General features: G+C 39.6%; 1 protein-coding gene across 1 annotated transcript in view; it reads left to right on the top strand.

Annotated features, from left to right (window-relative positions):
* The window catches only part of CUBN (cubilin (intrinsic factor-cobalamin receptor)), a gene marked incomplete at both ends in the record, with an annotated part of 99,156 nt that overhangs the window by 6,866 nt on the left and 68,075 nt on the right, over nt 1-24,215 (top strand). The window contains 15 exons of the mRNA XM_010132079.1: nt 187-355; nt 1,083-1,214; nt 2,405-2,500; nt 3,054-3,175; nt 5,322-5,508; nt 7,202-7,320; nt 8,612-8,846; nt 10,186-10,367; nt 11,179-11,341; nt 11,544-11,734; nt 15,652-15,808; nt 16,414-16,592; nt 17,063-17,225; nt 17,476-17,692; nt 18,707-18,837. Of these exons, the coding sequence (XP_010130381.1) occupies nt 187-355; nt 1,083-1,214; nt 2,405-2,500; nt 3,054-3,175; nt 5,322-5,508; nt 7,202-7,320; nt 8,612-8,846; nt 10,186-10,367; nt 11,179-11,341; nt 11,544-11,734; nt 15,652-15,808; nt 16,414-16,592; nt 17,063-17,225; nt 17,476-17,692; nt 18,707-18,837 (2,443 nt within the window). The remainder of the gene's footprint in view (nt 1-186; nt 356-1,082; nt 1,215-2,404; nt 2,501-3,053; nt 3,176-5,321; nt 5,509-7,201; nt 7,321-8,611; nt 8,847-10,185; nt 10,368-11,178; nt 11,342-11,543; nt 11,735-15,651; nt 15,809-16,413; nt 16,593-17,062; nt 17,226-17,475; nt 17,693-18,706; nt 18,838-24,215) is intronic.

Below are 24,215 nucleotides of genomic sequence, written 5' to 3'. Positions count from 1 at the left end.
ATAGGTAAATTCAGAGGAAGAAATAGACTGAGAAAACTACTGAAGCAACTTACAAAACAAAATGTGCAAACCATGTAATGTTCTTTTTTTGCTATAGTTTAAAAGACATTTTATAAACTGAACTCCTCCTGCCCTTTTCTTGACTGTTCTATCTGAAATATGTAATGTGATGTTTTGCTGTGGCAGCCCAAGTACCACTGTATCTGTGATGCTGGCTGGATGTCTTCTCCTGGCAGCCCTGCCTGCAGTGCTGATATAGATGAGTGCAGCCTCCCTAATCGTCCGTGTTCACAGAATCCACCTGTGCAGTGCTACAACACACCAGGCTCTTTCTCATGTGGTCCCTGCCCAACAGGTATCACATCCTTCCACTCTCTCAGGTGGGAGGGGGTGGCAGTAGGTAGTGCTGCCTGTATGTCCTAAGCCCTGACCCAGGATCCAAGTGAGAGGAACTCCATGAAATGCTTTGGTCTCTATTTTAGAGAATAAATGCCTGCAAGTTATGTCTTATCTAGGTAACACAGACAGTGGGGTGTAATGCAGGATTTATCCTGTCCTAAACTGAGCATCTAAATAGTTCTGATGCACCCTCATACCTTTAGGCACCTTCATGTCCGTCATGTCCTATTACCTTTGTGTACAAGATGTGAGGTATTTTCACATCCTTATAAAAATCTAGTTGTCCACTCAAGCCATATAACCTGTGATTCCTCTTCCTGAGTTGCGAGGGTGTTGTATATAGGAGGATATTTGAAGTATTTAAACAGAGTTATGAGCAAGTTGTACATTTGTGCACTAGACCAGAACTGCCTTCTCTTTAGGTTTTAGTGTGTTTGATTCTGGAATATCCAGAATACAGTTAAAATAAAAGTTCTTGCACACACATCTCCACCCTGATGTGTTTGTAACCTATTTTGCAGACCAGTTTTAATTTTCATGACTTATGAGAGGGATAGGTCTTATGTTAATGAAGTGGAATTCAAAAGTAATATTTTTCTGCTCTATGAAAAGATCTGGTCAAAGAAGAAAATGAAAAGGCCAGGCATTTTCTATTTTAGTATCTTTCCTGTGCTCCTTTTCAGGCTGGCAAGGAAATGGCTACAGTTGCCAAGACATTGATGAATGCAAAAGTAATAATGGAGGCTGCTCAACAGTACCGATGGTTCAATGTATCAATACAATGGGATCCTTTCACTGTGGGTTCTGTCCACCAGGTAAAATGGATGTTTTTTTATATATATAAAACTGTGGAAAGGCTTAAGAAGATGAATGTTCAATACATTCAAGCCTGTTTAATGGCAGACTTAAGAAGCTGAAGTTTGGTTTTATGTAAAGAAGTATCACATCCACAAAGCAATATTGTAATATAGAATGAGAAGTCCAAACCGCTTCAGCTATTAATGAACGTTTTGTAAAGTATGTCTCTAATGATGATCCTCTGAAATGTGTTTCTCTTGTACTAGGTAGCCCTTTGCAGTGATAGAGCCATGAGTTGACAAAGTACTTCCTTCATAAGATCTTAATGGGAAACAAGGATTGCGTAATTATTATAGTAATTTCATTGTCTGTATTAATTGAAAGAGTATACTGTGTGCCATAAATCAGCTGCATTGTCTGTCTTAAAAAAAACCTTGGTAATTGTCACGCTCTGAATGCTGTCTAAGAAGGCAGCGTTTCCATTGCAGCACAGGTCAAGCAGTGGAAGCCGCGAATTGCACCTTTATAATATGTGGTGTATGATTTAAAATGCTTTATGAGATGTCTGCTGTCAATACTAGAAATACTAGCAGGAAAAAGTGTTTTTAATTGACCTTTCAATTGCTATTTAAATGGCAATAGACTGCAGTTAGTGAAGGCTCTCAGTTACTGAGCACTGAAAGGCTGTCACCAGTCTGAAAACATGGCCTCAAGACAAGTTTCAATGAGGTGCAGTGGACCTCAGCTCTGGCTGTGCAGACTTGTGGTGTAGCGCTTTGGTCCTGCTGAGAGGACTCCCGAGAGGAACTGGATGTTGGTTTTGAGACCCAAAGGCAGCTCTGGTGCACAGCACAAAGCCCAAAGCTGTTTTGGGCTGGCTGGGTGCAGGCACGTACTGAGGGCAGCACATGGTGGCTGAGAGAGCTGAGCTTCTATGGCTTCTCTGACCTCACTTGGCTAACACTAATATATCTGTTTTTTAAAATCATGTGAGGATTTATTTGCAACCAGAATCCATCCCTGCAATGTAGGAACTGCAATAAATATGCCAGGTTTTACTTCAGTGGCTAACTAACTTATTTTTTGTCTGCAGAAGACAGTGATTTTACACCATAAATTAGACTTTTTCTCACCAGACAATTCCTTTCCTGTCAATTCCCAGAGAACATAGTTTGTTATAGTCTAACTGAGATTTACCTCTGAACAGGTTATGAAGGAGACGGACAAACATGTACGCAGGCTGATATGTGCTCAATAAATAACGGAGGGTGCCATCCTTTGGCTACTTGTACCTCAGCTCCAGGTATGCTGCTCTCTTAAGGACTGTAAGTGATACCAGTGTGAATCTCAAGAAGGGTTTAGTTAGGCTGAATCTGCTTTGTAAGAACATATTTAGATTGCAGCCCATTCCCCACAGTCAGTTTTGCCTCACCCAAAGGAGTTTACAGGCTGGTCAGCTAAAGCCAGCAGGCCTTTCTACAAACACTGACAGAAACAGATTTAGGCTCCACCAAAGTGCAGATTTCATCATAAAAATGTAGAGATCTTCACCATTTCTCTTTGATGCAGTTTTCCAATTTCACCTGCTTTTACTATTCTTCTTTCAAAAAAATACCCTTTGAGTACTCCCACCACTTCCCATGAAGAGAAGGTGACTCTCAGGTACCCATAGCAAAGCAATACTAGGGACCTTTCCATGGTTAAACTGGATGCTGACCAGGGAAGGTGTCAAAAGATCAAATAAGTCAGAATTATATAAAGGCTCTGCTTCAAAATGTCAAGGACCTTTACTGTCATTGGTACTGTCGTTGTAACAAGGGCTGAATTACTTTCTGTATCTTGTCTCACCTCGCAAGGGCCAATGCCAATTTGTTCTTGCACATCTGGATACACTGGAAGCGGATATGGGCCACAAGGATGCTCTCCTCTCAGTGATATCTGTCAGCTGCAAAACCCCTGTGCAAACGGGCAGTGCTTGGTAAGTGCTGGTCTCCTCACGGTTACAGACAACTTTATGTACTTGTAACCAGTGAGACTGAAAGCTGAGTGCACACATACCAAAGGTACTGAGGGAAGGCCAGCGGGAAGTGGGAGATCAACAGATATGCCTGGGGATAACAGAGTGAGTTTCAGGGCACACAAATCATTTCCTTGTGTTTGAAGTAGCGTCAGCAATATTGGTACTAATAACCTGAGAGGTTGTAGCTGGTACTGGAGGCTAGTGATGGGATGCGGCTGCTGGTGTGGGAGAAGTGATGAATGGCTGTCTCTTGGATCGTGGAGGAATTACGCATGATAACAAAACCAGTACCTCTGCTGACCTTCAGACTTCTAATATTCAGTACAGTTAGTTATGTGTTCCTAGGCTGATCTTGTGAGAGCCCCCTGGGAGTCTCAGGCTGTTTTATATGGATATGGAAAGGGTGCTTCAAGGGAATTGGTTTTGCTCCTGCTGTTAACCAGGTGTTTTGGACCTTTTCTGATGGGTTGTGTGAATTAATTCTCATGCATAGTGAGAACGACACATTTGGTTTGCCCACATGGACTCTGTGAAGGCCTTTTGTCTAAGGTGTGCTGTGCTCAGGACAGTCCATGCTGCAGAGCTGGGGATTTTGATCATTCTCTTGTGAAGGATATTTATGATGATTTTTTTTGAGAAATGTTCATAAATGGTAGATTTCCGGTAGAGCCTGATCCCGTTGTCCACTCTGGTCTGCGGATGTTCTCCTTTTAATGATCCTGGGAGGCAGGAGAGAAAAGAAACATATGATATGGACTTGGTTGTGCTAGGTTAACTTTATCTGTCAGATTTTATGATCTTAAGGGTCCTTTCCAACCTACATGTTTCTGTTATTCTATGATATGTTACCTTTCCTTTTCCCCATTTTCTGTGTGAAAGGAGATGATCCCCTCACCTCCACTCCACCCCTTAACAGCATTTCTCAGTCTCTCTTCTGCAGGAACCTGTTGCTTTTCACTCAGATATTTAAAGGGCTTTTTGTGCCCAGAATCTACTCTACTTTTTCTGACTATTTAGAAACTATTTATTTTAGTCAGTCTATTAAAAGATATGATGTCTTTCCCTGAATATATCCTAACATACAACCATAGGCAATCATGGCAACAAACTACTACATAAAGATAATAACAGATACTTCAGTAATGGGATGACAGAAGCATCTAATAGAATAAACAACAGAGCTATATTTGCCAGTATAATGACAGATTAAATGTAATGTTAATTAAATATCGTTCATTGCAGCTCAGAGAACACCTTTTTGCCTTCTAAAGCAGCATTTGGAGCCCTAAAGACATATCAAAATCCTCTTCCGCCATACTGAAAACATCTGTTCAGGACACAGAGGACATGAACATAGAATGCAAAAGGAAATAGAGAATATAGCACATCATTGATTATATGTCATCAAAGATGGGATTTTTAGAATGAACCTTGAAATATCATGTTCTGCCTTACTTGTAAAAATCATGCCTATAAAACAAGAAATAAAAGGAAAGAGGATGTATGAAATTAAAACACTTTGAGATATGGCAAGACTTGATTATAAGGAGAAGTAGTAAAGGTTGAAGCCAAAGAAAAGGAAAAGAGACATATGAAATAAGGGATAATGCAGAGAAGGCAGTGAGATTGTTCCTGTTTAACTTCCCTTGGGGTGAAAATGAAAGTTAACATCCCACATAACTGCAGGGCAGACTTTCCAGAGAACAGGCTTGAGAGAAATGATTTACAAACCACTGTTATCTTGAGTTGCTATTTATAAGGTTTAAATAATATGATTGACTTGTTTCTAGAGTGATAATTTCAAAGCCAAGCAAACAGTTTTCTGAATGACTAAATTAATACAGATTTTGACTTTTTAGAAAGTAATTTGAAAGAGCCCTGCAAAAAAATAACTTCATAGAAAAAAGCAAAGTGTTAGATAATCTGATTAGGCTTTAGGTTTATTTTGGTATTCACCAGTGACCATCAAGGCCATTAAATTCAGAGATTTTATATCTTTATTCTGGTATCTCCACATATAGTAAGTGTCAATATCAGTCAGCTACATTTATTCCTTTAGGTGATCCACGCTCATTAAGTTTATTGCGTTTGCTTGTACCTATAGGCAATGGTGTCTGGATATTTCTGCCTGTGTGATGTGGGCTGGACAGGCCCTAATTGTACGGAGAACATTGATGAATGCATTAGCAACCCATGCCAGAATGGGGGGACCTGCACGGATGGGGTCAATGGCTACTCCTGCGAGTGCACCAGTGCCTGGACAGGACCACAGTGCCAGACTGCCCAGCAAGGTACACCCAGGACCTCCTTCCCAGGAGGAAGGGGCCACCAGGCTTCACCAAGCAGATGCTTGGTGAATATGATTAATAGGTGAATAAGAACCAAGTTGTGATGGAAAAACCAACCCTCTTCTCAGTGGATTACAGGTCCCATTCCGAAGTCCACTGAAGTCAGAGGTTTCCATGTTTTTGGGGTTTTTTAATAGCTGCTCTGTTTAGCAGTAGGAGAGTAACAATGAAGTGATCTGCAGGCCTACTGGCCTTGACTAGATGCCAGACATCCTAAAATCAGCTCTCTGTTCCTGAGAAAGTGATCTGGTAAGCTGGTTTGGAAAGCAGATCTGATACAAGAAGAACAGATTTACAGGAGAATATGCTGATGTTTCTCGTTTGTGTATACTATTTAATTTCTTGCAAAGCTGAGAGTTCCTGACATTTTTAGTCAAGATGAAAAGCCAGAAAAGGTTTTCAAACAGAAATGCAATGAAGGAAGTGTTATCTGTGAAAACGGGGTACTGTGAGTTTTATAGATTGACTGCAAGGTCCTTGAACATTCTTAATATCACTTTTTCTATTTGATTGACCTTTTTTTTTTTGCTATTAATTTTAATTTAACAAGGTCAGGATAGCATTCCAGTGAGTGTCCCTGTGGCAGCCATCTGTCAGATGGCTCACATTTATTGCAGGCTGTTGTGAAGAAAGCAGATTATCTTTTCACAGAATACAGAATGTAAAACTTTCACTGAACCCCTGTGAAATCTGATCTATTTTAGAGCTACTTCAGGCTCTTTCCTATTTTCCTTAAATATCTAACCAGTAATGTTTTATTATTAAGCACATGTGGAAAAAATGGTTTTTAATCATTCATAATAGAAGGGATACAAAAGCAGTTTTTATCCAGTGGGAAATTATAATGTATCAACTTTTGTTTTAGTTCCTCTCAAGGGAAAATTAATACATTTTGTTAGTTGATAATTCTGAATCTGTTTGAGAAATGGCGAGATGTTTCAGGTAGACATTTGAAACAAAATTATATTCTTTTTACCACTCCTTGAAACAAAATACTTAATTTCAGTTTGCTGAGAATAGAATATTTCTTTAGTGTGTTTCACACTGTAGCTATATGTGCTTTGTATTTTGGGTGCTTTGTGGACATATTTTTCTGCAGCTGTTTGGGATTCCCAGTTCGCAGCTCCCATTCGTTGAGTGGCTGAATGAGAGAGGAGACCATGGTGTATCAGGAGAGGTATTATCAGGGCCAGAAATCTGAACAATGAGAATAAATGGGACAATAAAACATCTGAAGGCTAACTTCTATGATGCAACACTACTGAGAGAGACAATTTTATGTCATGTTAGCTACAAAATGGTATTTCATTGTAGGTGAAAAACTTAAAAATTCAGTTTGGACTCCTGGAAACAAACTAATTTGTGGACATTTTCCTGAGACATAATCAGCATCTTTAGGCACTATCCACATATTCCAGCTGAAAATCTTAGAAAATCTTTCTCCCGGAACTACTTTTCTCTCTGAGAGTAATTCAGCTAATTTTTTGTGATGTCTTTCCACTTCGGAGTGGACAGAAGTGTCTTTCACCCTTGTTTTAGATGTTTAGGAAGCCAAAGCTATGCAAGAAAGGTTTTATTTAAGTCTGTAGAACAATAGCACAAATTAACCCATTCAATTTTCTCTGTCTTTCTGCAGCTTGTGGAGGATATCTCTCAGGCTCCAAGGGGACTTTCAGTTACCCTAACAACCGAAACAGCCAGTGGTACAACAGCGGGGTCAGCTGCGCTTGGGTTCTTCAGACTAATCCCAGCAAGGTAAAATAGAGTTCAGGCTAAAGAAACTCTCACTCTGCAGGACCCCTCAGCTCATCAGAGAAAACGTGACCATCTTCATGCCACATATTCCAATATCGTGGTCCAGTCCCCTCAGAATAAATAGTTTTTTCAAAAAGATGTTTCAGATCCTTAAAAGCCTTCAGGCTCCTTCCTAAGAATTTGCCTGGGTTACATTTTCAAGGCTTTTCCTATGCAGCTGTGGGCTAGAATTTATTCACCTACCACTAGCTAGAGAAGGTGCCTGTTTTACACTGCTATAGAAGGTGAACTGTGAATAGCTGCATGAGAAAGCTCTGCTCTGATGGGCTCCACAGTTGATTCGTTAGCTAAGTGACCCCAGAACAAGTTCATTTTTCTTATTTCTGAGTGCCAGAAACGTGGAATGCTGAATTCATATTGTCAATGGCTTTGTGTAATAACAACATTGGGATTTTTTTAAGGATTAATTTTTAAATGTTGCACTCGATATTCTGATTCTGATCCATAACTAACAATTTCACTTGTCTTGTAAATAACAACTACAAAATGCATCACTTCAGACTTTAGCATGGGAATTCTTACTTAGAATCTAAGTATTTTATCTATGTTTGATATTTCATGAACTGAATTAATTCATTTTATGACCCAGTGTTTGCTAGTCGTTTGTACAGCATTATATATGTCTGTGACATATTCTCAGCTTTAAGCCAGAGAACCACTACTGTCTTCAGCACTTCAGTGCAGAATCTGAACATACATAAAGCCGTGTATGTCACTAAGTATCTAGAATGGGCCTACGAGACACTGATTTCATATGTGCAAAAAAAGATAATTTCATTTTTTTAACTGCCATGACAATACTTTCAACCATAGCAAGGATGAGAAATGTGAATTATCTGATGAGAAAACTGCCATGAGAAACCTGGAATAAAGTATTTTGTATTGTATTTCAAGCCTTTCACATGGCTTGAAATATATACATATACGTATATTTCACATATAGAAGAGATGCAGGCAGATGGTCTCAATTATTAGTTTATAGAAATAATGCTCTTACCAGACAACTTCCCTGTCCCATTTGTTTCCTATCTATCTTCTCTCTTTTCTTTTGACCTTTAAGATTCTGTGATATCTCCTGTCCAAACTTCCCAGGAAGTGGCATAATGGCTCCAAAGCTTGTAGATTCTCACAGCTGCATGAACAAATACATCTGCGCTGTGCACTGTTACTGCATAAACCTGTCTCAGCAGATGGAAAAAAAGAGATTTCTTATTTTGTTACTTCCTGTTAGATCCTGCGTATTATTTTTCCATTCTTCCAACTGGAAGCAAGTGATGACTGTAACTCTGACTTCCTTCAAATCCATGATGGTCCTTCAGCATCAATGCACATGCTGGGAAAATACTGTGGCTCCTCACCTCCTGCAGAGCTTTTTAGTTCCCACAACTCCCTGTATTTTTGGTTCTACTCAAACCACACCCTTACAGCAGGAGGTTTTACTGTTCAGTGGGAATCTCGGGATCCTGGTAAGTTTGATGAAATGTCATGTAATTTAGCATCTTCATGGCTTTGGAGCAAAATGAATGACTTTCCCTTTGATTAGGAAACATTAGGAGCACTAGAACAATGTTTTACTAGGGACTGAGGTTGAAATGTAGAGATATATGCAATTTTAAAATATTTGAATTCCAACTCTAGGCCTCTGCATGAATAAAATTCCACTGTTTTTTAAGGCTGCTTGATACATCCTGTGAGGAATCTGCCAAGGAGCATATGTTCCTGGAGATGCTGTTCTGATTAGTTCTTCTTACTCACAGAACTATCTAGTACTTTGAGCAGGCGAGTCACCCTTTTTTGCCACTGACAATTTACAAGAGGCTGAAGAGATTGATCCATACTTTCCAAACATGGTAGATTGTTAGGATTTTGATTTTAAATTATCTTGTGAGCTTTTGGTATGATTTGCTGAGCCTTTCTGCCTGAATTCTTGGTAATGCCACTTGTGTGATTTTTCCAGGAGGCCTGGCACTGCATTTCCAGAGGTAAACCCTGACTCACCTTGTGCAATGTCAAGCTCACTTCAGTGTTCCGTGTATTGACTAGAAACAAAATGGTGCATTGGGCTGTGTCTTGAAAGAACCATAGAGTATAAAAAGTAGAGAAAATTCAGGAGGAAAAGGGTTTCTTTATTTCCAGAAATATTTGTTGAAATCTTTCAACATGATTTTTCGTGTTTTTTTTTTCTTTCAATTGACATCGTTAGATAATTACTAACTGATGAATATGGATACTGGAAAGTGAAAACAGATCTTTTTGGGGTGTGGGGGAGAGGGAAGCAAAGAGGGAGAGAGAGAGAGAAACGTGACTAAACTAGCTATTCCTTAGGTATAACATGCAAGTTAACCCCACCACTCCCAACTGTAATGTTGAGAGGAATGGGGTTTTTTATTATTATTACAGGTATGGCCTTCCCGGTAATTAGCATTTAAAAAAAAAATAAAAAAGTTCTGTGCATGCGACTATTTACAAAGCACAGAAATTCAGATTAATTTTGTAAATCTGATCCAAAACACAGTGCTTTTGATCATTCTCCTAAAGATACTTCTGTCGTAACTGAGAAAGAATCTTTCTTTTACTGTGCAAATAAGGAAATAGTTGGGAGTTTTGCTTTTATAATAGAATTGCAGAATTAGTTGTAACATTTAAAGAAAGCAGTAACTTGTTGGTTTGTTTGGCTCACTCTTTGTTTTTGAATTTATTCTGGATGCCAAAGTGATACCTAGTTTTGACACTACAGGAGAATTAATCTTCTGACCTGCAATGTGGCATTAAAGACTGTCTTATTCCATGTTTCACTTCTGTTAGAATGTGGTGGTGAGCTGACAGATACCTACGGCTCTATAAGCTCTCCAGGATACCCTGGTAACTATCCTGTAAACAGAGACTGTTTCTGGACCATCTCAACCAGTCCTGGCCTTCTCATCACGTTTGCTTTTGGCACACTAAGCCTAGAACATCATAAAAATTGCAGTTATGACCATTTAGAGGTAAAGTTTAATTGTGGATTATGACAACATTTTATGGCTGTGTTATTGCAAAACAAGATATTTCAAAACTTTTCATACATGCAGAAGGGTGCTGTTTGAATATTAAATCCCGGGTTGAAGTGCTCATTTGTACTTGCTTATTCCAGCCACCGATGCCCACTCAGATACAGGCAGTATAACAGAAAGAGGATAGTATTCCACTCCACTGCAGTCCGTGGAAGTCTTGCGACTAAAGGTGGTGGGATTCGGGCCAAATACCTGGTGGGAAGTGGGAAGCTTTTACTTTCTTACAAAGTTCAGTCTCCAAACTCCTTGTCGCAAGTCAACCCATGGAGGATAAATCGGCCTAGGGAAAACTACTAGGGAAGGAGATCTACGATTAATAAATTCATATTATAGTACAGCACATGACTTGATGTGTAAGCTTAGTGTTGTTTCTCAAGTGCAAATTAATGGTTATAGAATTTACCGATACTCAGTCATGGAAATGAAAAGATGGTTTGGAATTGTGTGTTCTCCAGAACTGTGCAATGAACATGATTTCAGGAAAAGAGTTCAACAGTAGATCTCCTGATGCTTTCTTTCCTTGACACAAAGCCCCGGATGACTCTCCTAGGAGCACATTCACACCTATGCTGGTGAATGCCTTTCTTGGTTCCTGTATGTTTGGAGGAAACTTCCTATGAGCTTTCCCTCCACGCACCCTCTAAATCATGTCCTGGGGCCTCCAAAATAACTATTAGAGTGTTGGTACTGTTCACAGTTGGCTCACATCTAATAACCCTAAATGCTGATCTGTCATTCTGACTAGATTCGAGATGGTCTTCTTCCACAAGACCCTGTCCTTGCTAAATACTGTAGCACTGGATCTCCACCCCCTCTCCAAACCACTGGTCCATATGCTTGGATTCACTTTCACTCTGATGGATTAGTTACTGATAAAGGCTTCCACATCCTCTATACAACATCTCCTGGTAAGTAAAATTTGGCATTAAATGTTAGTTTATTATGTTCCCAAGTTATAGCCAACAGCATACAAACGCATGTAATGAACACTTGCTATTTAATCATACAGCAAGTCTCTTTGATTTGTAGCAGTTGTACAGAGGCACCCTGAACCGAAAGACTTACCATACTTGTGAGTTTCTCAACTAAGGTATTTTTTTCTTAATATAGCAGATCCAAGTTGTGGAGGGAATTACACACATAGTGAAGGGGTTATCACATCCCCGTTCTGGCCTAACCCGTACATCAACAACCGACAATGTATCTACATTATCAGACAGCCGGAAGATGAAAAGATATACCTCAACTTCACCCACGTGGAGCTGGAGAGTCACACTGGTTGTTCATCAAATTATATTGAGGTGACTTCTCTTAAGCAATTGATATGAAAGGTTGATTCCATGTGTGTACAAAACCATGCCGCATGATTTCTGTCCCAAGGGCTGCCACAGAAATAGGTGTTAATCACAGGACTAAGGATACCAATTTATTAGGGTCCAAAAGCCACAGGGGCTAAAAGAGCAGAACTGTACATTTGGAGTATAGCGAAGATAAGATAACAAGAAAATCTGTCTAGCTTAACACTGATCCTTAATTGGCTGTTTGTGATAAAGGTGGAGTTTGGACCTTTGGTAAATGCAAGCCAAATGTAAGAAAAATGTAAGAAGTAATGTCACAGCCACTCCGCGGCATTTTCTGGAGCATTTTCATAGTGTTACACTGAAGATCTTGTTCTGGGGCAAAAAGGAAGCACACCATATATATATGTATTTATATACACACACATGTGTACATAGATAATACAGATGTAAAGCCAGGAGTTTATTGGTAGTATAACTGAAATCTTAGAAGTCCCGTTCCAGAATTGTTGTTATTCTAAATCTAATTATTATAGAAAAAGATGATAGTACGGTTAGACTGCTTCTGTATGTAAAACGTAATTGTAATAATGTTAATGCTCCCTAGGACCCACTTGAGGTTATTTTTTTGTTTGCTAAAGTGATTTTACGCCTAGCTCTTTCCTCGCTGGTCTGCAGCTTCATGTTACATCCCAATTTGCTACTGCATGGTGCCGTTTCTTCACGTTCTTTGCTCTCCCTAACCCCAGTTTTGTCCAGCTCCGGGTGTGCGTCGCTTTGGCTGACTGCACCTGAGGGCTGGCACGGCGCTGGGGGGCTGGGGGTCCCGCAGGAAGGAGCCTCACAGCCTCCCCTCAGGGCTGTCCCACTGCCCTGGCCAGGAAGAGAGGCAACTCGCTAGGGATGAGGGTGGGCCAAGGTCAGGCTGGGACACGGTGCTGCGGGTGTGCCTGGCTCTGCGGAGCCCACGGCCGGAGGGCAGGGCTGTGGGGAGCTGGAGAGCAGCCCTGCTGCAGGGCTGCTGGGGCCGCGACTGATGGTCCCAGGGGCCTGACATGGCGTCCTGGGCTGTGGGTGGGGTGTGGGGGCCCAGAGGAGGCCAGGCTGGGCCAGTGAGTCCTGGCACTGTCCTCAGGGCCTGACAAGCTCTTTGTCAGTGGCCCATGCCCCTCTTCTCCTGTCACCCTGTCCCCGTTCTCCTCTGCACCGTGCCCCAACTCGCCATGTCTCACGGTGTTTGCTGTCGTACCCAGCCTGTGTTTCTCTGTATAGTTAAAGTATCCCATTCTGCGTGGAATGACTGCTGGTACTGCTGTTTCTTGTACCTCGCAGAGGTAAGCGGAAGTAAAACAAACAGGGCACAGACACCCGGTGAGAGGTGCTGCCACCGCCGAAGCAGGCAGGGGCGAGCCCTGCAGCCCCAGCGCGGAGCGGAGGCCCGTGCTGCGAGCTCTGCCCTTCTGCGGCAGCGGGGCTTGCTTCTGTGCTCAATCTCTTCTTGACCGAGTGAGGAATAGGCTCCTGTGAGCTCTGTGCAGTTAATCTGTTTTTAAAATATGTTATTGTGCTGACATCACTCCCTTCCCTTCTCTAATTCAGGGACTTTGGTTGGAATGAAGTGTAATTAATTTCTGAAATGAGAGGGGAAATGTGTGTAATGAAAACAGACAGCTTTTGTTTGTTTGGCCTGGACCTCCTCTTGCCTAATTGCTGGCAGAACAGCAGCTAAATTCACAGCAGCCAGAGAAACAAAACCATTTCTGTTGAACGCAATCAGTTTGTATTAGTTCAGCAAGGCATTTACCTCTCTGTTTGCTGATCAGTCACAAGCCATTCAGTTTCCCTGCACTTCTGTCCTCCTCCTCTTCCTGCCCCCTCACTCAGTGGCTCAGCCCAGAAAAGAAAAACGGGACTGACATTTTCCGACCGGGGCAGTTGGTATGACTAAAGCACTGTGCTCATTTATCAAGGCCTCACTTTCCACACATGCTTTTCTAAAATACCATCCTACTGGGTTTTATATTGAAGCTCAGCTAGGGAGACAGCTTTTGGATGCTTAAGTTACTTTAAAATTCAGTCTCCGACAATTGTTTTGTTACTTTGAAATGGTCCAGATTATTCCCATCCCTGGTGATACCAGGAAACCTGCAGAGTTTCCACAGGGGCCAGACACAGCTCACAGGCACTCGCTCAGGAAGGGATGTTTAGTCTCCTACTGAGGATGGAACAGCCTGGGGCCAAGGACCTGCAATAAGAAACTAGAGACAATAAAACTTCTTTTTAAAGAAAGACTGTGATATGGTGCTGCAGATGTAGGGTGTTAGACAAGGCAGCTCCTTCTCCTTGCCATCATTCAGACTGACAATAGCAGACATTACTCACATGGTTTAGAGAACCTTTTATTTTTATCATTCCTCACTGGGCTTTATAAACCAAAAATGTAAGGAAAATCATCATCTCAGAAAAACTGTAAGCTCCTGTGAACTATACTTCCGGAAACTTTCACTGCTTACAAAAAATTTCTAAATATTTCTAGGACAAATTCTGATCTCAGTTGCTCTGCCATAAATTGAGAATAATTCTGTCACCTTAAACTCAAGCCTCAGGCAAACTAAAAATATCCATTAGTCAGAAAGCCATCTCAGCAGCTGGAGATCACCAAAGCTGGGCAAGAGGGCCAGCCACTGCCTGCTCACTAGGGCACTGATGAGGGTTTCCTGCCTTCTCTCCTAGCCCATGGAGGAATACAGCTGAGGAGGAAAGAAGAGGTGATAAGAGGGTGCCTGAAAGCTGGATGTCCCTGGCTTTGCCAGTGATTTCACTGGGATGATTTTTTGGGGGGTGACAGCATGTAGGTACACTTAAAAGCAGCTTCAGCTACATGAGCTACCACCACTTTTACAGCAGAAAAGAACCATTTTGTTTTCAGGACAATCTGAAAAAAACAGTAGAGAACCTTTTATTTTTTATTTTTTATTTTTTATTTTTTTTTAACCTCAGCTTGTTGTTTGGCTGCCCCCTTGGAATGAGATGGGCAGCTGTTCTGAACTCCTTGGCTATACCACTGTTCTGCCTCGTCCTCTGGATGCACCCATTCTTACTCACAGACTGTGGGTTCAGGGCCTGAAGTTTAGAAGTGCAAATACCTTTCCCTTTTCCCTTTTTAGTCCCCTTGATAATCAGGATTTGTGTCAATTTCTGGGAGAACGTATAAGATACATTCCTCCTTTGATTAGCAAATTGACTGAGGTCAGTAGAGTGGCAGTGAAGAAAGTAAAAGCTCTGGAAGTGATTCCCTGATACATCTTTGTTGTTATTGTCATGCATTGGACCCTTCAGATACAGTAATGAAAAGATGTCAGAATATGTCTTTACTGCTTTAGGGACTCAGAGTTGCATCTCCTGTTAGTGACCTGTATGGCTGCACTAATGTATGGGACATGTGCTTGTTCTGGAGAAGTACCATTGAAAAATCACTAGAAGCTTCATGGCCAGAGCAAGAAAATCACAAACAAACCTTTTTTTTCCCCAGCAGATTTTAGTGCTGACAAAAATTTTATAGCTGTCACTGGTAAGCACCTTACCTGTCTCTTGCATAGTAAAAGTGTCACTTTTGGAAGCATAGGCCCAAATTGTACTAAAGCTGTGGTTCACAGAGAAGATCTGTTTCATCCTAATGTTCTGTGACATTAGCATGTGTGTGTGTCTTCTGTGCTCATCAGCTGATCTTACCTTTGATGCTTGTAAATAATGTGCTTGTGCAAATTACTGTGATGGCTTTGTCAGCCTTTGCCCCTCTTATACATAAGTAAAATAGTTACTTTTTTTGTTATTTATCATCTCTTGTGGAATTATAATTTTAGACAGATACCAGATTGCAATGCTTTTATGATCTGATGTTTTTTCTTCTCTGTGACTAGGTTCGAGATGGTGACAGTGAGATGTCTTCTCTTATTAGCAAATTCTGTCATAGTACACTCATGTCTCCAATCACTTCCACCAGCAACAGCCTCTGGATCAAGTTCAAGTCTGATGCATCTGTGCAAAGGGCTAGTTTCAGGGCCATTTATCAAGTTGGTAAGAGGAACTGGTGATTTGCAGTCAACTGATCCGTAATTTGGACACTTTCAGTTATTTCTGTGCTATATTATCCATATAATGGGTTTAAAACAAACTTCAAAAGAAAGGAAAGGAAATATAAAATCTTTATTTATTGCTAATTTTAGAAATGCTAAGACGATGTCTGTAGTACGTCTGTTGTAGGCACTCATAGCATGCTTGGAAACACACCCCTTATTGCTTCTATTAATAATAAATCACTGACCACCTACTTACCAAAAATGATGTAGCTATAATTCTGCCTTTGCTTTTAGTTTTCCTGTCTTTAGTTCTTAATCACCAGCAAATCTGTATCTGTGAAACAAATAAGTCAAATCCATTAGTTTTCATGGGCACAGTTCTTTTGGTCTCACATATATACATGTTTATGTTATACTTACAGCAATATGTTCTTTTAAATACATTTTTAATAGTACTTGCATGATCTGTAGCAGATGCTGTAAGAATATAGGGTTTTAGGGGTGGTTTTCTTTTAATTTCATAGTGATATTTGATAGACATCACATTATACATTCCTTGAAACCATTAATCATAAGTACTGATTTCTTGGTGTCTCTTGGCAGCCTGTGGAGGCTCCTTGTCTGGAGCAGGCACTATCCGTTCACCTTACTACCCCAGGATGTCCCCTCACGCAAAGACCTGTGAGTGGATCATCTCCCAGCCAGCTAGCAAAGTGGTGATTCTTAACTTCATCGACTTTGACATTAGAAATACAACCACTTGTGACTCAGACTACATTGAGGTAAAGAAAAATACATATATAGCACGAATAGTAGTTTCTTATCTGTATGTTCTTTTTCATATTCATCTCCATGAAAGCAGAACTGCTTGAAGGCAAGCACTTCTTACAGCAGTTAAAAGCTTTTCCAGGTTCATAATGGGATCCCAAACCTTTTCTTGGTTCTCCGAAGATGATATGACCATTTTGATAATCAGAGATAAGTATCAGGTGTCTTTAAATAGACAGACCTGCTTTTGGAGGTTTATGTGCCACTTACTTACTATTGAGGGTGTAAGATCTCAGCTTTTCTCCATCTGACATGCTTTGGGTGGGAGAGTGCTTCTCTGGCAGTCATCAGGTATGTGCCTGTAGTAGAAATCATGCTGAAGAAGGAGTAGGATCTCTTACATGATTCTTATGAATTAATTTATGCTTAAAAATTTAATATAAAATAAATTTGTATGGGATATTTTGAATACACCGTTCTCCAGGTCAGAGATGGCAACAACACAGACTCTCCTCTTTTGGAGAAATACTGTGATACCGTGGTACCATCTAGAGTGCAATCTACACGGAACAATCTCTATGTCAAATTCAGAACTTCCTCTTTTACCAACCTTGGCTTCAGAGCTGAGTACTGGCCATCAGATACAGGTAAGGATTTTTTTGTTACTTTCTGTGTAGTGTTGGGACTTCCCAAATTTGCCTGTACACTGAAAACAGCTGGCCAACGAGTTTTATGATGGTGTAATGGGAGATAAATTCTGAATCAGTTACTGTGTAGTACTGTAGCATTGAGGAAAAAAAAGACTATGCAATTTCAGAAAGAAAATTAACTAATTTTATAAGTGCCTAACTTTGTTTACAAATATATAATTTAACCTGATGTTTTAAATCTCTACAGTATGTGGAGAGACTCTCACTGGACCAGAAGGAACCATTACAAGTCCTGGTGACCCAGATGTCTATCCACATGGTATTAACTGTACATGGATTATCAGTGTTCAACCTGGCTACCTTATCCGGCTGACATTCACTTCATTTAACTTGGCATTTGATTATACTTGCAGAAGGGATTATCTTGAAATATATGACAACAGCACTGGGCAAAAATTGGGAAGGTGAGTATGTCCCGTAGCCTACAGAGCTGAATTACTGTTGAGTGAGCACTGTTATGTAGGTCTCAACATCCAGTTTGCTTCCTTAAATTTTGTGTATAGATTAATTTCTCTGCATTACAGAAACAAGATCAGCAATTTCTTTGCCTAGGATAGTAAAGGCAGCTTGCTTTCTTTGACCATGAATTAAGAAGCAGATTTAATAGATACTAAAGTGGGAAAAACTAACTTGTGTCAAAGGGACAGCTTTTTTAAGGACAGGTTTCAATAGCTGGCATTGTCTAGCTCCATTAACATTTTGATTTATGGAAAATAAGTTCAAAAGCATCAACATACCTGTGCCTGGGAAAAACAATTATTATTAACACTTGCAGAAGTGAAAGAAAGATTACTTAAAAGATTGTGCACTTGGATCTCAGTAAAAACTAAAGCAAAATCTGCATTTTTTAGGCTCTTGTTTTCACTTTATCCTTATACATGATTTTATCTTAGGAAAGAATATTTTCTTTTTTTCCCCTTCTCCAGTTGGGGTATACACAGGGTCTTCTTGCTGCTCTAGAATTCAAGAATATCTGAACTACTTGGGAAGAGTATCCAGCTGGTGCTACTGACTGTAAAGCAGTTGGCTGACGTGGCAGTATTTTGGAAAACAAGGAGCAAATGACTCTCATAACGGAGAACATTTTGCAACCTTAGTCTTTGGCCAGCCACTCTGACTCTTACAAAAGAACAGAATATGTTGTTGGTACAGCATAGAATAATTTCAGTAAGAATTTGACAACTTGATGAACAATTTCTTCTCTGACTTTGCCACGTATGTTAGATTTGTACCCTTGTACATGTAGTGTGTGCTTTAGTCTCACGATACAGGGTATATGAGTGGGATCTGTATCATCCAAAGGAGAGATTTGTCTATGTGTAGCTGTTCTAACCACTCTGGAAAGCTGAATCCTCTTCCAGTAACTCAGATGCTTCATAAAGTACTACCATTCAATTTAGAGCATCTTTTTGCTGCAGGTACTGTGGAAGATCAATTCCACCATCTCTCACTAGTGGTGGCAACATGATGATGTTGTACTTTGAGATCGATCACACCATTGCATCTGAGGGCTTCTCAGCTAATTATATCTCCCTGGATGCTTCAAAAGGTAATATGTCAGTCTGTTCATTAAGCAAAATTAAATGTTTTCAACTGTCACATTAAATAACCACTACAAGAAACAGAAACATTTTTTTCTCTGTTAACAAAAGGTTTCCTGGTGCCTCTTCTACCCCTTCTTATTTATCCTGCTTTATTCACCAGTTTTTTTCTCCCTAAGAATGCAGAAAACAATTTCTGTAAGCAGCACTGCTGTTTTCTTTAAAAAAACCAGTAAGAGCTGATCTGGCAGAACTGCATGTATTATTTAGGAAAAGTATTTTCTGAATTTGCTTTGTCCATTTTGAGCTCAGTATGTGTGATGTAGGAAGCTTAGCAATCATGGACAGCCCTTTTGAATGGGAGACTCTCAGGTGCCGTAAAATCTAATTTAGACCCCATTAAGGTGCAATATTGATGATGGGCAGAGAAAGGTCGTATAGGATGAAATTTGATAAAGCAGCACAGTAATCTGAAAGCATAAGATTTTTTTCTCATTATGACAGGGTGAAATGTTTCTGTCTCCAGGAGAGTTCAAGGCTCCTGTTATGCCTTAAATCTGTTCTTTGAGTATCTCTTTTTAAGGTGCCCAGATGCACATCAGTGGGGTAAAGTCTACTGAAGAGAAGAAGGAACGTTCATTCCCTTAGTTCTCTAAAGCAGATAAAAGCTGATAAATTACTCCAAATTCTACCTGATATGAAGGTTTTTCAGGGTAGGGGCGCATCTGTGTATGCAAACTATGCTATGCTGATCCCACCATAGCTGATCCAGTGTTCGCACATCTCTCCAGCACTCAGAGCATTTTAGCAGTGACTGAGCTGCGCTTGGAAAGGCAGCCTCTTGATGCAAGACTGTAACTACCAGCTTCACAGTGAACAGACACGGGCCTGCTATTCCTCCCCTGCACAAATCTGTAGAAGAGGATTTATGTGGGTAGAGGGACAGGTTCTACCTAGCAGAATTAAACTACAGAAGGGGCACAGTGGGACGCTGAAGAAAAAGTAAAAATGAGAATATATTTGTAGATGGGTTAATTGTGTATCCATTGTTAACCAGTCGCTAAGAGGTTTGTGTGAGTGAATGCAGGCTATGAGGATTTATTAGATGAATACCAGAAATTCTTCGTACTCATCTATGCAGCCATATACTACCAATGGCTGCTCCTTGTTTGCTTTTAGTTTCTTTTGTAACTTTATTTTTCTTACATTCTGTGTTTGTCCAACCTAAAAATTTCTCCAACCTGGAAATTTTAAAATCAGCAAAATTTCCGGTTCCTACCTTGTGAAAAATAACTGCTTTCTTTGTGACAACTTGGAAAATTTGGAAATTTATTTAATCTCTCAAGCATGTGTGTTTGCAAGATTGGTAGAGATTTTGTCACTGTTTTTATTCACTAGCATGTAACCTAGAAATCCAGGTAATCCATTTTCTCAGCTGTCTTCATTCATGCTTAAGTTATCTGTCATGGAAACAAAAGAGCCATTAAAAACAATTAAGATTTAAGAACTATTCCAAGGAGGAAAATTCTATTTGTTAGAAAATAATAGGCCCAAAACCAAGTTCTACACTTAAAAATCTTTCCAAGAAAGACTCTGTAGTCTGAAAATTGAGTTCTTACTAGTGAAAAATTATGAAATTATCAGCCTTATAAAGTCTTTTCTGAGCTTATTTTGCAGCTGCAAACAGTAACTTCTGTAAATTTAATTGTTGCTTGTTAATGTGATTTTTTTTCTTTTACTTTACCTCAGATTAATACTTTATGTGTGGATCTGATTCTTTCCTAACTAACTGTTCTTTTATAGCAGCTTGTCTCACAGTTCATCAAGATCAGAATACTTTTTACCCAGCATCAATCTAAATTTCTGTCTCTGCACAACCCTATCTGTTTCTTTGGTTTTGTTAGTTACCTCAGTGCTGTCCAGCTTCACTGCTCTGCCTCTTTTCTTCCATCTTCCCCTTCTTTACCACCACCATGATGTTTGGATTTTTTCATCTTTCATCCAAAGCACTGCTATATGCATCACATGAGGTTCAAACTGCATCAACTCTGTCCCTGGAATGGTTTCAAACTATGCCTTAAAAATGCAAATCTGTTTTCTCTTCAGTGCTATTAGCAACTAGAAACCATATAAAATGTTTATACGAAATTAGAACTATATAATATCTTCATCCAAACTCTACATGACAGGTATGATTTTCTTTTCTTATAACTAACACAGATATCTTTACTACTCTTCAGTTAAACTGAGGTAACTCTCAATTTTTTCTCAGTCAGACCTAAAACTATGATCTCTAGATAAATACTTCTTCATTTCAACCATTATAGTTTGTATAAGCATGGCAAAGTAACAGATACCTACTGAAACTGAGAGTAATTATAGAAAAGTTGAAACCGTGATCTGTTTTCTTTACAGAGATTTGTTTCTCTTGCTCCCAGCACAAGCACAGCAGTATTATAAAATTGTCATAAATATGGACTGCTAACATGCATTTTGTTTTAAGAATAAAAAGTTTTGAAGCTTCTATGGCCTGAGAGAAGGCAAACACGTGTGTGTATTCGGACTTTGCTGTGAGAAGCAACTCCCCACTTCCCTGAAATCATATCAAATTTAGTTTTCCCACTGTGAGATGTTCAGGCCTGATATTCATCTTATGTATATCCAGTTACACTAAGGTCATGAATTGTTGGACATAATAGTTTCTGAGAGATTTACAAAAGCTATGGATCTTTTTTCTTTACATCTGCTGCCTGTTTTCATTTTTCTGCTAAAGAAAATATGGTTGTAATAATGATTCTTGTGCAGTAAGAATCTTTCATATTTTTGAACTATGTTTTCTTAGCCAGATAGAGTGCAACCAATATCACAAGTTGTCAAAGATCTTCTGGTTCATATTAGACATTTCAATAGGTTTTTGCCTGAAGTTATTTTACAGAGAATGAGCTATTGAAAAGACAGACAAGATTATCCCCCCAAAAAGAATAAATAGTAGTACAAAATAAAAAGATAAGTAGAAGTGAAAAAATACTTTTGTCTAAAACAAAACTAATTTTCTTTCTGTGCATCTTAGCCAATGATATTTTTGTTAGCACGGTTTATCTGTGATTATTAATATATTAAAAAAGTAGCCTGAAAACAATGACAAAGCTATATTTCCAGAAAAAAAATTTGGATGCCATGAGATAGAGCCATGGTCATGGTCCATAAAGTGCAAAAAATTGTGTTATCAGTCTGCAGGATAGTGGCTGTGAACTGCTCACACAACAGCAACATAAATGGAAATCTTGCAGTCTGACATACCCATGTGATACTCAGTTGTTTAAAATGTATATTGCTCACTTAAACTATCTGTAGCTCAGATGCTTAGTTCTTGGCCATCCTTTATCTTTTAAAGTGGAAAGTCACATGGAAAGCGAGGTAATACTTGGATACATTTCCTAGAGTCCGGTCTCAAACACTAGATAGATGAATGTCTCAGCAGCTGTATAAGTGTTACGATTGATATTAAGGTTTTCTTTTGCACATCTTGGCTGGCCACACCACAAAGAATACATGTGAAATAATTGAAAAATCTTTGAAAGGGCTCCACCTTTCCTGGAAGTGTTGATCAGGGTCTTGAAGGATCCAGGCCACAGTTTTCCATCAGGAATAGGGCCAGGGTCAGTTTATGTGTTTTATTGTCCTCTACTTCTTCACAAGTAAGTGGGAATTTATTTGTTTTACTTTGAATTGGGGTTTGGTGTGTGTGTGTGGGTGTGTGTGTGTTTTCTTTTTTGTGTTTTTTTTTTTCATTTTCTTGTTTTATTAAAGACGCTTCATTTCATCCTTTCAGATGAGAAAGGGCAGTAACAAGGTTTTTAGCAGACTGCCTTCCTGATAGAATTTTCAATCCTGGTCTTTTTATGGCTTTGGTGAAAGATAATATTTTTCTTCCTTATCATTCTGAATTATAAATTATATTATTTATCAGGAAGGGTAATTTGGTTTTAAATAGTTTCATCGTGTGGTGTATGTTAGCTGACAATGATTGACTAGAGAAGTCAGGGCTTGAAAAGGATGAAGAAAGAACGATAAACGTTTGTGAACCCATGAACTTAGAAGTGCACCTGAAAGTGATTTATAGATTTGCATGTCCTCTTTATTGATAGCTAAGTCCAAGTTGAGATTTCAGTTCCTATCTTGCTGACTGAATCCAGTAATTACTAGGAGGATGTCGCCTGGCATTTCTCTTCAGTTGAACAAGCAAAGACAAGAATTGAAAGTAATGTCTGACAAATATGTATATGCAGAGATGCGGGGCATAGTTGAACAAAGCTGAGATAAGACAGAAAAAAAAGCTGAAGTCCTGCATGCATCTTGGGCATGTGCTCAGCTCATCCTGAGTCTCAGGAAAAAAGCTTAATCAGCTGACAACTGACAACTTGTTAGGCCACTGTAACTTGGGTATGTTTGATCAGGGTATTAGTCTGCTTTATATGCTGCCTATATACGTGTATACGACTCTATAGTATGTGTGTTTACGTGTAAATCAGCAGAAGAGAGTCAGAGATTCCGTTTGAACAACTGTGCCCAGTGTTTCTAAGGAATTTGGGTCTGAAATGCGTCAAAGGACCTTTGCAGGCCTCCTCTGTAAAAATTAAGCCTGTTAGCATCTGCCAGCAGCAGTAACTGAAGGCCCAGAAGTGCAGATGTGCTTTTCCATTGCCTGTGGAAAGGCATATACTTCATGTTATAGTTTCTTACTTTTTTTTCCTAAAGATGCATAGTATTACATAAAGATCTGATTATTAGGGATCCCAGTTTTCCTTTGGCGGAGTGAGATCAGAAGAAAACTCCCATGTTACACACAACACTATAGTTTTATTTTTGATTAATGAGAATTGTGGCAACCGATGAATATCTCTTTAGGGGGAAAAAACACAGATGTAAGTTTCTGCAGTATGCGTGATTGCATGAGTGGTACAAAAGCTGGCATTCTTCTCCTCTGTTGGCTCTTACAGTGGGTTACTGCCATTTATGGCATTTTTTTCAGAAGAGCAAACACATCCTGTACCAAAATCAGAAAGCAGATTGAATAGTGTTCAAAACCTCACATACTGGCAAAACAAGACGTGTGATTGTCCTTGATGATTGTCTCCTCCTTCTGTTATTCATGAGCTGTGATAAGTGTCTTTAAAGTAAACTGAATTCATATTTTTTCCAGGCATATAATAATCACATTATGGTGTTAGACTGCATTCTGAACTTGGGCAAAGGAGCCAAAGTACTTTTTTCCTGCTACCTTTGCTAACAGTTTTCACTGAAAGAACTATTACTGCCCAAGCACACTCCTAAATGCTGTGTTAGTGAGGTGAGGGCAAAAGGAGAGTGCCAGCTCTCCTGCTGA

This window comes from Buceros rhinoceros, unplaced genomic scaffold (assembly GCF_000710305.1).
Source record: "Buceros rhinoceros silvestris isolate BGI_N320 unplaced genomic scaffold, ASM71030v1 scaffold16602, whole genome shotgun sequence".
NCBI classification, from domain to species: Eukaryota; Metazoa; Chordata; class Aves; order Bucerotiformes; family Bucerotidae; genus Buceros; species Buceros rhinoceros.
Note: the sequence above shows the minus strand (reverse complement) of the source record. Positions and strands in the feature narration are given on the sequence as shown.